This window comes from Propithecus coquereli, unplaced genomic scaffold (assembly GCF_000956105.1).
Source record: "Propithecus coquereli isolate 6110/MARCELLA unplaced genomic scaffold, Pcoq_1.0 Scaffold3, whole genome shotgun sequence".
NCBI lineage: Eukaryota > Metazoa > Chordata > Mammalia > Primates > Indriidae > Propithecus > Propithecus coquereli.
Genome location: NW_012148618.1, coordinates 2398999 through 2411877, shown reverse-complemented (window position 1 = coordinate 2411877; position 12879 = coordinate 2398999). Strand labels below are relative to the sequence as shown.

Sequence of the window (12879 nt, the reverse complement as noted above, 5' to 3'; positions counted from 1 at the left end):
CCTGTCCCTCCACCTTTCCCATATGTGGCAATCCAGGTTTTGTTGGAAGAGAAGTGGAAACCAGCTAGGGTGACTTGACTCCTAATATCAATTCGTTCTAAAGCTGGAGGAAGGAGAATCCCTTTTCAACGTCCAGCCCCAAACTGAGTTTTACCCACCTCACCTCCAGCATGGTACACACAGAACAGCAGCTCTTCCTGACCGCCACAGGTAGCCCAGGAAGATGGCCAGAGGTGGGTGGCTACCAGGAGTTCTGGTGCACTGGAGAAAAAGGAGTTAGATCAGAGTGGAGTCAGATGTGTGCTTTTAACTTTTTATTTTGAAATGAATACAGATTCACAGGAGGTTACAAAAAATAGTATAGAGAGGTCTCTTGTGCCCTTCACTCAGTTTCCCCCAATGGTTATATCTCATGTAACTCAGTTGTGGTTTCAAAACTTTACATGACTATCAGTGTCTAGAGGGTCCCCGCCCCCCCCAAAAAAACTTTACATGACCAGGGCAGGGCTGCCTCATCCCTGTCTGGTCAGAAGCAGACCCTGGAGTCTGGGGGCTTGGGAGGAGCTACTGGAATAGAGGAGAAGCAGGAACTTTTAGGGGATGGAGGGGACAAGATACCTTGAAATTCAAGTAAGCCGAGGTGAGAAGGATGGCAGGAAAAGAGGTTGGAAAAAGGAAGGCAAGGTCACTAAAGGCTGGTGGGACAGAGACAGCAGAAGGGAGGGAAGGATAGTTACATGAAGGGAGAATCTATGATTTCAGAGTGGAGCAGGCCGAGAGCTGAGGAGTCAGTGGGAAAATGAAGCCAAGGTGAGTTTAAGGGCCTCAGGGAGCTTCCTGCAGCTAGAGACACCGACTGTGCGGGTGGATGAGTGGAGGGCATTAGGAGGGAAATGGGGAAGACGGAGCCAAGAAGGGTGGTGGGGATGGGAGGTGAGATGTAGGGCTGGTGCCTGTTGCCATGGTGTGAGCTGAGGCCCTGGGCCTCCATCCAGGATTTAGGATCTGGCCCAGTGGTGGACAGTCACTGCCAAGTGGACACAGTCAGCTTCTTGGGTGGGTTTTACTGTCTCTGGGAGAGGGAGGATGGGGGTTGGGGATGGTAAACAAGTTGGAAAGAGCCTAGACAACAGTACAACTTTGCATAGTGATCAAAAGTCCTGGACGTTTTCACACCTGCCTGGTCTCTTGGGAGGGGACCCTGCCTGCTTCAGAGTCAGGAAGGAAGTCTTGTTGCGGGGATCAGAGTTTTGGAAATGGGGACAGGCTGGCCTATGGTGGTAGAGGTGGGGGGGTGGCGGTTCAGGAATTAAATTCCCTAGTAGAAGCCAGTGATACCTATTGGTTCAGCATCATACTTGCGGGAGCAGAGCAGGTAGAGCCTTTGGTTGGTTATGGTGCTATTATAACGGCAGCTAGTGGGTGGCTGTTTGAGATCCAGGGAACAGATGGTGAGGGAGAAGCTATCCTGAGTGAGTGTGCAGTATTCATTGTAGTTCTCACAGAAACTCTCACTATGCTTGCAGAGCTTCCTGATGTCTTGCCAAGGGGCATGTATCACGTAGTGGATCTTTGGGCAATGCCAGTGTTGCATCCTGCCCCGCACATAGGCCATCAGACCATTACAGTAGCCCTGGAAATCCTTCGGGTAGCTAACCCTGGGATAGTCCACGTGTAAATTGCGGAAGTTCTTGATGGCGATCTGCAGCTTGATATCCACGACCAGAGTTGGTCCCAAAACAAGCTGAAGGAAAAGTAGCCAGGCCACAGCTGGTGCCATTCCCCCTGCTGGTAGAGTTAAGGTGGTTGGAGTTAGGGGTGGGCCTAGAGTGGCTATCTGCCCCTTCCATAACCTCTAGCATTCCCCAACCTTCCCTATGTCCCTTCCCTTCCCTCTAAGAACTGGACAGTACCTCAGAGATCACCCACCCAAGTCTTCATGACCCAAAAAGATGTGATGCTTGCCCAAGGCCACCAGCTGACCAGCCCCCTGCAGCCATCCCTCCACTCCCTTGGTCCACCACAGGGTTTCAGCCTCACCCAGTCCGTGAGCTACAATACTTGCAGAATAAGAGCTCCACCGGTCCTTGGGTGAGAGGCTTTTTCCAATTATCCTTGGCCCTGGCACCTTTTCTGGTAAACAATTCAGAGAGGATAGAAGGAACAGGCTGGCCTGATAATTCTCCAAAGGCTGGAAGGGCAGAAGCTGAAGACAGCTGAGCTGGGTGGGCTCAAGGATTCTTCTTGCCTGAGGCCAAGGACAGCCCAGAGGTGAGGAGAAGGTAGAAAGGTTTCTGAGTGAAGACCAGTCTGGGAGGAGGGGCTGTCCCCTGAGTTTGAGGACCCGCTGTGCTGAGGGGGTTGAATGGGTGGGAGGAAAGAGACATTGCTCTCTGGTCTCCTCCTCTCTGGTGTCATCAGTACACTTAGTTCCAACCTCCTTGCCAGAAGTCTCTCAGTTCCTGGGCTTTCTTTGATGTTTTCTCTGGCCCATAAGCTCTGCTCCTGTGGCAAGGTGAGAAGGAAAGGACTGCCGTGTTTCTGAGGAACAAAGTGCTTCTTATTCCTGACCCTTGGAGAACAGAGCATCCACCACTCTCATCCCACACACAGGAGCCCAGGAGGCCATGTGCACAGGAGCCTCCCACCAAAGTGCCAACCTGAAAATCAAAGACCTCCATGTGGACTCCGCATAGTTCCTGTCATCAGCCTCACTCCTGCCACACTGACACCCCTCACCTGTGACCTCAGGCCCTGTCAGAATCCAAGTGTTCCTGGAGAGCTATGCACGCCGACTCTGAAGCCTCCAATTTGGCAGGTTGGATTCAACAGCATAACCTAGACTTGAGGGGATGTGGACCCCAGAGCCCAGCCTGATCCAATTGGGGCCAGGCTCCTAACTCTCTTTTTTATCAACATCTGCCCCTTCGTCAGAACCGCGGAGCTTGCTTGCTGGCTCCTGCCAGCCCTAGCCCTTGACTTCCACAGGCCTCTCAGCCTTGTCTCCCTGCAAGGTGTTTTCCAGATTTGGGGCTTCCTCTTAGGAGAGCCTTTCACCCTTGCCCTGGAGGGCAGGAGAGGGGAGTTAGGACGCACAGAGCTGAGCGCTCCAAGGCCCATAGTATGGCTCAGAAGGAGGAAGGAGTGAGGCCACAGAGAGACATATTGGTGTTCTTCATTCACAGCCCTCTAGACTGGCACTTTCTGACAGCACAAACTAGAGTCCCAAACTGAATCCATCTTTCCTATGACTTGCTTCTCTTCCTGTGTTATCTATCTCAGTTTCCTCATTGACCTATGCAAGAAACCTGAGAGTGATCCTATACCCCTCTGCTTCCCTCACCCCAACTATTGGGAGGCCTTCCTACGTGGTGGTTAAGATCGAGGGTCTTGAGTGAAACAGACCGGGAATTGAACCCTGGCTCTGCAGCTTACATGCTGCATACTACCAGTCTAAGTTTCCTAAACCACTACACTTCCATTTCTTCATCTGTTCATGAGGATAGTATTTTACACCTCATGGTGGTGTAAGGATTCATTAAGAGGTATATTAAGAGCTTTCAGCGCAGTGCCTGGCACATGGTGAGTACTCAGTATGAGCGTGAGTCCAGCCACCATGCAACCCTGACAGTCTCATCTAAAACTTTTCCCAAGCCCATCCCTTCTATTCATTCTCCTGTTCAGGCTCTCCTCTCTCCTGAACGTCACATGCTCTCCAACTCCAGTGAGGCCTAACTCAAATATATCTTTTACACAGCTGCCAGAAGAAAAAATGCAGTACCTTCTTTTTTCAAAAACTCTGCAGTAGCTTCTTATAGTCCAAACTATGTCTCAGAAGACATAAGACCTTCCATGATCTTGCTCCTGCCCATGTCTGCAGCTTCATCTACCTCCCTGCCCTGCTTCCCATCTTGTGTTCCCACCCCTACTCTGTGCCCTTGCTCTGCTGGCTCTTCTACATGGAATGCTGCTGCTCCCCCTCCTTTCCCTCTCACCCCATCAATTCCATGGAGCTACCTCATATGAAGACTCAACCCAGAGGTCCCGCTTAAGAAGCCCCTGCTTGGCAGACCTCCCCAGGGAAGTGTGCACAGTCAAACAAGTGTGGATAGAGCCCACACAGGCAGGTGGCTCATCTGCATCCTTCAGCCTGCTCAACAAGACACCACTGAGTGGGCACCCATGCAGGGTGGTGCCTGAGCCTGGCTGACTCAAGTCTTTGCTTTGAGGAAGCTAGCCACATTGTGGTCCCAGCCTTAAATCATGCCGCCTCTTCCCTGGTCCTTCAAGGCTGCAGCTTCCCTGAGAAGAGAAAGGGGCTTTTGATGCTTCCTTCATTCCCCACCCACCCATCACTCTCCACTCCCCCACCCACCACCACTTACGGAAATTGAACAGGACATCAGTAGAGGAAAGAGTTCAGGACTTTATATTAATTGACCTACTAAGCTTCTGTTTCCCCTTCTATAAAAATAGGATAATACCTTCCTTACCTCATAAGGCTGTAAGAATAAAATGAGACAGCAAGCATGCAAGTGCTTTTTATTCTTTTTTTTCTTTTTGAGACAGAGTCTGACTCTGTTGCCCAGGCTAGAGTGCCATGGCGTCAGCCTAGCTCACAGCAACCTCAAACTCCTCGGCTCAAGCAATTCTTCTGCCTCAGCCTCCCGAGTAACTGGGACTACAGGCATGTGCCACAATGCCTGGCTAATTTTTTCTACATATTTTTAGTTGTCCAGCTAATTTCTTTCTATTTTTTAATAAAGACAGGATCTCGCTCTTGCTCAGGCTGGTCTCGAACTCCTGACCTTGAGCGATCCTCCTGTCTTGGCCTCCCGGAGTGTTAGGATTACAGACGTGAGCCACTAAGCCCGGCCGCAAGTGCTTTTTAATCATTAAATAATATATAAATGGATGACCACATATGGCCTTCTAGGTTTTACACTAAGTCACTTTTGACATCTGCAAAGCCTTTTATTCCCTAAGTAAGTCTTGCAACAGCACCCCCATCCACCACCCCCCATGCCTGCTCTGCCAATCTAGAGCCCCCTCTAACTCCTGGCTTAGAAATCATCTCTGTGAAGGCTTTTATGATTACTTTACAATGATTTTTAAAAAATTGTTGTCAGATAGTATCTAGAAAGCACTAGGGGCCAGGCACGGTGGCTCATATCTATAATCCAGCTACTTGGGAGGCTGAGGCAGGAGGATTGCTTGAGCCCAGGAGTTTGAGGTTGCAGTGAGCTATGATGTCGCCACAGCACTCTAGCCCTGGGCAACGAGTAAGACTTTGTCTCAAAAAAAAAGGAAAAAGAAAAAGAAAGAAAGAAAAGCACTAGGACAAATGTCATGGAAAATATACAGGTAAATAAGACTGTTCCAGTCCAGATTAAATTTATAATTCCGTAGGAAAGGCACACGTATAAACATATGTAACCAAGGCATAAGTACAGGGCCAGGAAACATGGTGAGAAGGGACTGAGTGACGGGCCTTCGTGTTCCCAACTGCAATCCTGGTGGTCTGTTCTCTAAAATCCTGTCCTAGAGGTGCTGATCCATAGGATTGCTCCATGCACTATGACATCCTCATCATGGCTTCATGAGCTCTCTAAGCCTGAGATTTGTGGGGTTATTCCCCCATTGCACGGGATTTTACATATTCAAGAATTATCCCAATGGGTCTGGTCCTCATCTGTGGTGTATGTGTCATGCTCTGTAAGCCTATACCTTCTCTTACCTGATAATACTATTTTCCTTTCAAGAAACCTTATCTTTGTGCTTCCCTAAAAAAAAAATAATAATAATAATTACCCTAGATATGAAAAAAATTAAGTTCTAGAGGGATAATAGCTTGTTCAAGGTCATAAGTCTAATTCAGTGATTCTCAACCAGGGGCAATTTGATAATGTCTGGAGACATTTTTGGTTGTCTGTCACAATTGGGAGTTGCTACTGGCCTAAGGCCAGGGATATTGCTAAACATCCTACATCCTACATTTCATGGGACAGTTCCTATAACAAAGCATTACCCAGGCCAAGATGTAAATAGCGTTGAGGTTGAGAAGCCCTGGTCTAAATGATGAGATAATCAAACTTCCTAAAAAGAGCAGACTTACTTGTACTTTATGTACTAAAAAGAATTGGTAAACATTTAAGGCTTAGAAATATTTTTGTTAAACAGATTTTGATTGTAATGGCGCTGGTTCTTCTACCAGCAAAAGGAGTATTAGCAGTTCACCACTGAAATGATAAATTTGAGTTATTTTTCCTGTAAAGATCACCCTCTGCGTGTAAACATCTACACGTCCTCTCCCTTCCCTCCCCAAGGGTAAGCATTTGTAGAACAACTGGCTAAGGTGGCAGGTGCAGGAGTGACTCCATGGGATTGAGGAGAACCCTAGATTTTACGCTGAGTGGGTTCACCATGCTCTCAATGGCATTTCTCTTTGCCCTGTCCATTTCAAGTTGCTCAAACACTGTACTGTTTCATGGACAGTGTCTGCGTTGTCCCTGAACCCAAAGAATTGCTTCAGCCATCTCAACCTTCAACCCCAGGGCTGAAGTTAGGAGCTGCATTTTCAGTTTCTCGATCTGATGACCATCTCTGCGGTTTGGTGGTGATCCTACTTGGGACTGGGATCATTCAGGAGCAGAGTGAAAGCTGAATCAGTTAGGGTCATATGCAAGGCACTGTGCTATATCTTATGAGACATGCAAAAGAAGTATAACAGGTGGGCCTAGTCTTCTGGCAATTGACAATCTAAGTTGGAGGAAAACAATAAATATGTATGAAGAAATGACCAATGATTCAAGGCAGAAAATTATACATCTTGAAGACAGTAAATGCTGTAGGAATTTAGAGGTGAGAAAGATGTCTCTGAATTGGGAGGGTCAGAAAAAGTTTTCCTGGGGGGTCACCCTGGGGCCTTGGGATGGATTTCATGGGGTAGTTAGAAGTTTAGTAGAGATAAAAAAGGATTATGCAAGATATGTTTGACAAATGGGAGAAAACCAGTCTGGCTAGGCACTCAGTGGGAGAAAAGTCAGAAATGAAATTAGAAAGACAGGTTTGCCTGATTGTGGCAGACCCTGACTATCAGGCTAAGGAAGTTATACTTTATTCTGTACATAAAGGGGGAGCTGACAAGGGCTCACTTCCGGACCAGGTCCCTCTCTCCTGCATCCTGGCTTGTCTAAAGGCATTGGTGTGGGAGCCACGGACCCCACCCTTCTGTCAGTGTGGCCTCCTCCAAACCCACAGCTGTTCCAGGAAAGGTCATGGGAATTCAGGGACCTGAAGCCAGTTCCACATCTAACCCCAACTTGCTGCATGTTTCACTTTCTCAGTCAACAAAAATGAGCCCATTACCTTTATTTATCCAAGGATCAACAAAATTAGGATACCAGACTTGGATCTGCTGCTGCTTGGAACGAAACTCTCCTGGGCTTCCCATTGGTATCCAGAGGCTGTGTGGAACTCCGGAAGAGAGAGGGAGAGGCTCGGCTCTGAAGGGTGGGCACCAATCCAGGCCCGGCCCGCCTCCCTTCCCAACCCCCTCCCTCCCTCCCTCCCTCCCAACACAGGCCAGAGGAAGCAGCAGCTGTTGTCCTGTGGGGAAGACAGGCAGAAGTCCACCTGGCACTGTTGGGATTTTCACAACACCCGCCTCAACTTGAACACACACACACACACACACACACACACACACACACACACGACAGCCTGGGGAGAGGTTGGGCCAGCAGCAGTGACTATGGCGATAGAATGAGAAGGAGGCTGGAATAGGGGTTGCTGGTGTGAGAGACTTTCTTCCCTCCCACCTTCTCGCCCACCATTTTGTCTTCTGCTAAGTTTCTCTCCTTCCTTCTGCAAGACTCCCTGACCAGTCCTTGGCCTGATGCCTAACTCCTTTTGTTCTCCCTAACCTTGTCCCCCTTCCTCCATCTTTTCCTGTTGCCCTATGAATGCAGTGAAGGTAAAATAGCAAAATTATCCTGCCAAGTGCAAAGTGAAGCAGATCTTGGAAGCTGGATAGTTTAAGCAAACAAAATCACCTCCCTTATCCAAATAATTGAGTCAGAGCAAAAGTTTCAGCTTGAATTGTACAGATGGTAGATTCAACTCTTCTACTTCAATTTTCATATGCCAGCTTATGAAAGCTTTTCCCTTTGACCTGATAGAATAGGGCCATGTTTATTTCACTTTCACGCAGTGCTAAGGCAGCCTTCTGGACAGCCCAGCATAATGGAGTTGAAGAGCAAACTTGGATAATTGTAACGACAGGAAAACACAAGAGCAGAGGGCAGTTCAAATCGTGGTTTGGAAACATCTCACTCTAGGATAATGGGAAGTGGAAGGGGAACTGGGCTTGGAATTCAAATGAGCTTGCAGCCTCCCACCCAGCCTCTACTCCCAGGGTTAGACTGGCCCTTGCTGGCAGGCGTTGCATCCACAGTCTGCTTTAAACTGTGGATATCTTCTAACACTTGTGTTTCTACGGCAGCAGGGGCACTCTACCCAGAAGTTCAGTTTGCAAAGATTCAGGTAGGCACCTTAACAAAGAAGTGAACTGCTGTCCCCTCAGCCAAGGCTTTGCTGAGGGGAAACCAGAAGAGCTACAGGCCCGTGTGAACTTGTTCTTGACTCTCTTTTGCCATCTTGTGGCGTCCCCCATCTCCAACACCACTTTTTCTTCTAAAGACCCTTCATCCTGACCCACAGCTGGGCTCTTCATCTACCAAAATTATGTCCCCTTGGCCTTAAGATGAATGCCCGTCTTCCTGACTTGAATTCCTAACTTCTGGACCAGAACATAAACCTTATGATCAAGATGTGGTTTATGTGACCTCTCTACAATTATAATCTACACAACAAACAGGTTCTTTCCTACTCTGCTTAAAACCCTCCCAGGGCTCCCCATTGCTCCTGGCTCCCAGAGTAAAAGTCAGAGCCTTTCTAACGGTCTCTAAGGCTTCCCACGACCTTGCCTCTGGTCCCTCTCTGAACCCCCTGTTCGCCTGCTCCAGCCACACTGGACACCTTCCTGTTTTTCCAACACCATAGACGTCTGTCTATTCTGGGGCTTTTTTTTTAATTTTTTTTTTTTATTTCAGCATATTATGGGGTACAAATGTTTAGGTTACGTATCTTGTTCTAGGGCTTTTGCAGTGCTGTTCTCTCTACCTGGTACATCCTTCCTCCACACAAACACAGGTTCACTCTCTAATCTTCAACTCTCTGTCCCAGAGTCACCTACTTCGATGACCCTACATAGAAATCACTGCCGTCTAACACCTATCCTGTTCTGCTTTTTTCCTTAGCAATTATCACTTTGAGCAAAACATATATTTATTTTTTACTGACTTTCCCCAATGGAATGTAAGCTCCACAAAGGGATTTTTGTCTCTTTTGTTCACTGACATATCCCAAGTACCTTGGCACATAGTAGGTACTCCATAAATTCTTGTTGACTACATGAATGAAGCACACCTACTACTTACAGGTAAAGTCTGAAAACAAAAATACTATTCCTCTCAGTTTTCCTGGTCTTCCCACCCACAAACAGCGACACTTCTCTGCCTCAGCATGTCGGTTCTCCTGAGTGTCATATTCCAAGCTCACGGGAGCCCCAGAGCCACCCTGACCCTGACTTTCCACATAGCTGTTACCACCACAAGGAACAGGACATACAAGGTGAAGGGAGGGTTAAGGCAGGGTGTTGAAAGAAACACCAACACCTTTTCAAACACAAACATTGGGACAGTGTTTAAGTCTTGCAACTTTCAATAAATAAGGGAGGGAAAGAGTGAAGTTGAGAGGTGTTGGGTGCCTTCCCTAGGTAAAGCCATGTGGCCTTAGTTGGCATCTGGAACTGGAGGGGCCCAGAGGAATGAATTCTTGTGGAATAACTGAGCTGTTGGGGATGTTGATGGACATCTTGGAGGTGCTGAGTCATCCACTTCCCTTGGCTTCTCCATCTCCTGCGAAAGATAAGCAGTATCCCCGGATGACAAGGAACCATACAAGGCAACTTTCTAGACTATTCTATCTGTACCTCAGGTCAGAGAAAAAGCAATCCTTAACACAACAGTGATTGGCTCTTCCCAGGATCATGGACCAGAGGTGTATATAGGAGGTAAATGACAACTCTCCCTGAAATTGATTTGGGTTGACACCTAGGTCAGGTGCTTTATTAAAGAGTCATTACAACCATGTGGCCAGGGGCCAAATATAGGCTTTGAATGTGAGGATTCAAGCTTCCGCATTGCTGAACACATCTAGGCAGGTACAGGTATCCATAGGTATCCACTTATCTGGGACATGTAAGTGGAGAGGCATGAACCTGATTCATTTCCTGATCCAGGAATTGCTGCCCGGCCCGCCCCCAAACAGAAGCAGCATTGCCTGGGCTGGCTCTTAAGGTCGTAGGCAGTGAGAAGAGGCCCTCAGATGTCTGAGAGCCCAGCAGTGCGTGGACATAGCCTCAGCCCACTGAGCAGGAGTCACAGCACAAGGACTAAGTGAAGACGTGCAGCTGCGGTAGGACCCGGTGAGGAGAGAGGACATAGAAGAAGGGATTATTTCTGACCAGGTGAGAGTGTCCCCGGGTGAGTGATAAGATGAACAAGGAAGGGACTCGACTTGGGGGAGATGAGAACTTGCATGGGGGAGAGGGGAGAATGGTATTGGGGGTAGAGTCACAAAATGGAAAAGAATGGGGACACAGAGATGAGATTGGGGATGTGGAGGGGATGAGACACAGACATAGGGACATGGGGCCACAAAGGGGAGGGTACTTGAGGGACAAGAGATTGAACAAAGAGCAGGAGGCAACAGGGACAGAATGAAGGGAGTAGGGCTACAAGGCCAGGGTCATGGGGCCACAGTGGATATGCGCACAGAGGGAGAGGAAGAGACAAGACACAGAGTAAGGAAAGGACACAGTAGGGCAGGGAGATGGGTGACCCACTAGAATGATCAGGTATAGGAAGGCTGACTTCTCAACTGAGCACCTCCTGCTCTCTGTCCCAGTGACCCCAGCCCTCCATTCTGACTGCTCCCCCCAGAGAGATGGCACTAGCCAGAGCAAAATTCTGCCCACTGCTGCTGCTCCTGCTGCTGGGACTGTGGGTGGCTGAGACCCCAGTCAGTGCCAAGCCCAGCCACATGACTTCATCTCAGTGGTTTAAAACTCAGCATGTGCAGCCCAGCCCTCAAGCATGCAACTCAGCAATGCGCAACATCAACAAGTACACAAAACATTGCAAAAATCTCAACACCTTCCTGCATGATTCCTTCTCCAGTGTGGCGGCCACCTGCCAGAGCCCCAATATAGCCTGCAAGAAGAAGGGCCATAAAAACTGCCACGGAAGCCATGGGCCAGTGTCCCTGACCTTATGTGAACTCACCTCAGGGAAGTACCCGAACTGCAGGTACAAAGAGAAGCACCTGAACAAGGCTTACATAGTGGCCTGTGACCCTCCCCAGAAAAGGGACTCTCAGCAATTCCAGCTGGTTCCTGTGCACTTGGACAAAATCCTTTAGGTTTCCAGACTGCCTCACTCTTTGGCCGAGGCTGAATTCCCTCTCCAGGCCTCTGCTCCACTCCGCCCCTCTACACTCAGAGCATTCTCTTCCTCTCATCTCTTGGGGCTCTTCCTGGTTCAGCCTCTTCTGGGAGGCTGAGGAGGAATTAGGGTTGACACCTTGGTGGGCTGAGCTCCAGAGGACATAGTCTTTCATCTTTTTGTTGCTGTTTTCCCAGAAGCTTACCCCCCAGAGGCAATCTGAGCAGGATCAGGGGTCTAGATTCCCTGGTCTATGCCCTTGTATATCTCTCCCCTGTCCCATGTTATCATGGCAGCATGACAAGGGGAGGAAACAAATGGGAAAAGGGCATGTGGGATTTACGCACAGAGATGTTCCGTTTCCTAGACTAGAAGTCTTCTCCAGCTCTGACGTGGTAGTGAGGTGATCTTTGTGGAGAGAGGTGGCCAGAAGGAAAGAAGACAAAGAAATACCATTTCATATTTATATAGAACTTCATGCTCTTCATGGTAATTCTCTAATCCCTGTAACAAAGACTTGACAGGGATTACTTGCTTTCTTTATGGATGAGGAAATTGAGATTTCAGAAAGCTTAATTAGTTAGACAGCTTGTCTAATTGATTAGCAGAACTGGGACTTGAACCTAGGTCTCCCTACTCTAAATGCAGTGCACTTTCTACTGTACCAGTTGGACAAGAAAGGAGAGACCATTGCAGGGACAAGAGGAGAACTAGGTGAGAGTTCACGTATGAAGAAATGTACCCCGAGAGCTCTGAAGAGCCAGTTACCCAATGTTGGCTGCAATAAATGTCATTACCTCTCCAGCCAAGAGACTGTTTATGAGGTGCCCAGAGATCTTCATTCATTCATTCTCTCTCTCTTTCTCTCTTCCTCTCTAACTGCCCCTCCCCCTTCTCTAGCCCACTGCTCTTTCGACCTGGGCCCTGGGCCTGGCTCTGGCTAGATCCCCTTGACCTGAAGGCATAAGGTAAAGGGAGTGTCCCAGCTTCAACCCCATGATCCAGGATCACATTTCCCTTGACCTTAAGGAACTTCCGTGGCTCTGAGCCTGCTTGTCACAAACAGGCTGATGGGAGCTGCCAGAGCTTCCTTCCTCCTGATAATATCTCCCCTGCCTCAGTGCTTCCCTGGCTCTCTACTCTGGCAGTCTGCCCAGGCCTGAGGGGTTGAGATGTGAAAATGCCATCTCCTTGTCCCTCTGGGCTGCAGACACCATTACTCCCTCTCTGGTAAGCAGAGCTGGAGAAGGTCTGACTTTGTATAGCCAAGTCCTGAAGGCCCCTCCAGCACTCCCTACACCCCTGACCACCA

The 12879-nt window shown here is 48.6% G+C and overlaps 2 protein-coding genes across 4 annotated transcripts; one reads left to right on the top strand and one right to left on the bottom strand.

Annotated features, from left to right (window-relative positions):
• Nucleotides 1-215: 215 nt before the first annotated feature.
• On the bottom strand, nt 216-7446 carry RNASE13 (ribonuclease, RNase A family, 13 (non-active)). Of its 3 annotated transcripts, none has more exons than XR_001137696.1 (2): nt 7369-7446; nt 216-261 (listed from the first exon to the last, which is right to left on the bottom strand). XR_001137696.1 is itself a non-coding variant. In XM_012649301.1 (2 exons), exon 2 carries the CDS (start codon nt 1778-1780, stop codon nt 1319-1321), a length of 462 nt encoding a protein of 153 aa, XP_012504755.1. In that variant the 5' UTR covers nt 1781-1788; nt 7369-7446; the 3' UTR covers nt 344-1318. The 3 variants fall into 3 exon arrangements, 2 of the variants coding, with proteins under 2 accessions (XP_012504755.1, XP_012504756.1); XM_012649301.1 differs by lacking the exon at nt 216-261 and adding an exon at nt 344-1788; XM_012649302.1 differs by lacking the exon at nt 216-261 and adding an exon at nt 344-1788 and having other exon boundaries at nt 7404-7429.
• A 3602-nt stretch (nt 7447-11048) lies between these two features.
• Nucleotides 11049-11578, top strand: LOC105814366 (ribonuclease 7-like). Its single transcript, XM_012649294.1, has one exon. The coding sequence runs from the start codon at nt 11071-11073 to the stop codon at nt 11542-11544; it is 474 nt and encodes a 157-aa protein (XP_012504748.1). The 5' UTR covers nt 11049-11070; the 3' UTR covers nt 11545-11578.
• The last annotated feature ends 1301 nt before the right edge of the window (nt 11579-12879 follow it).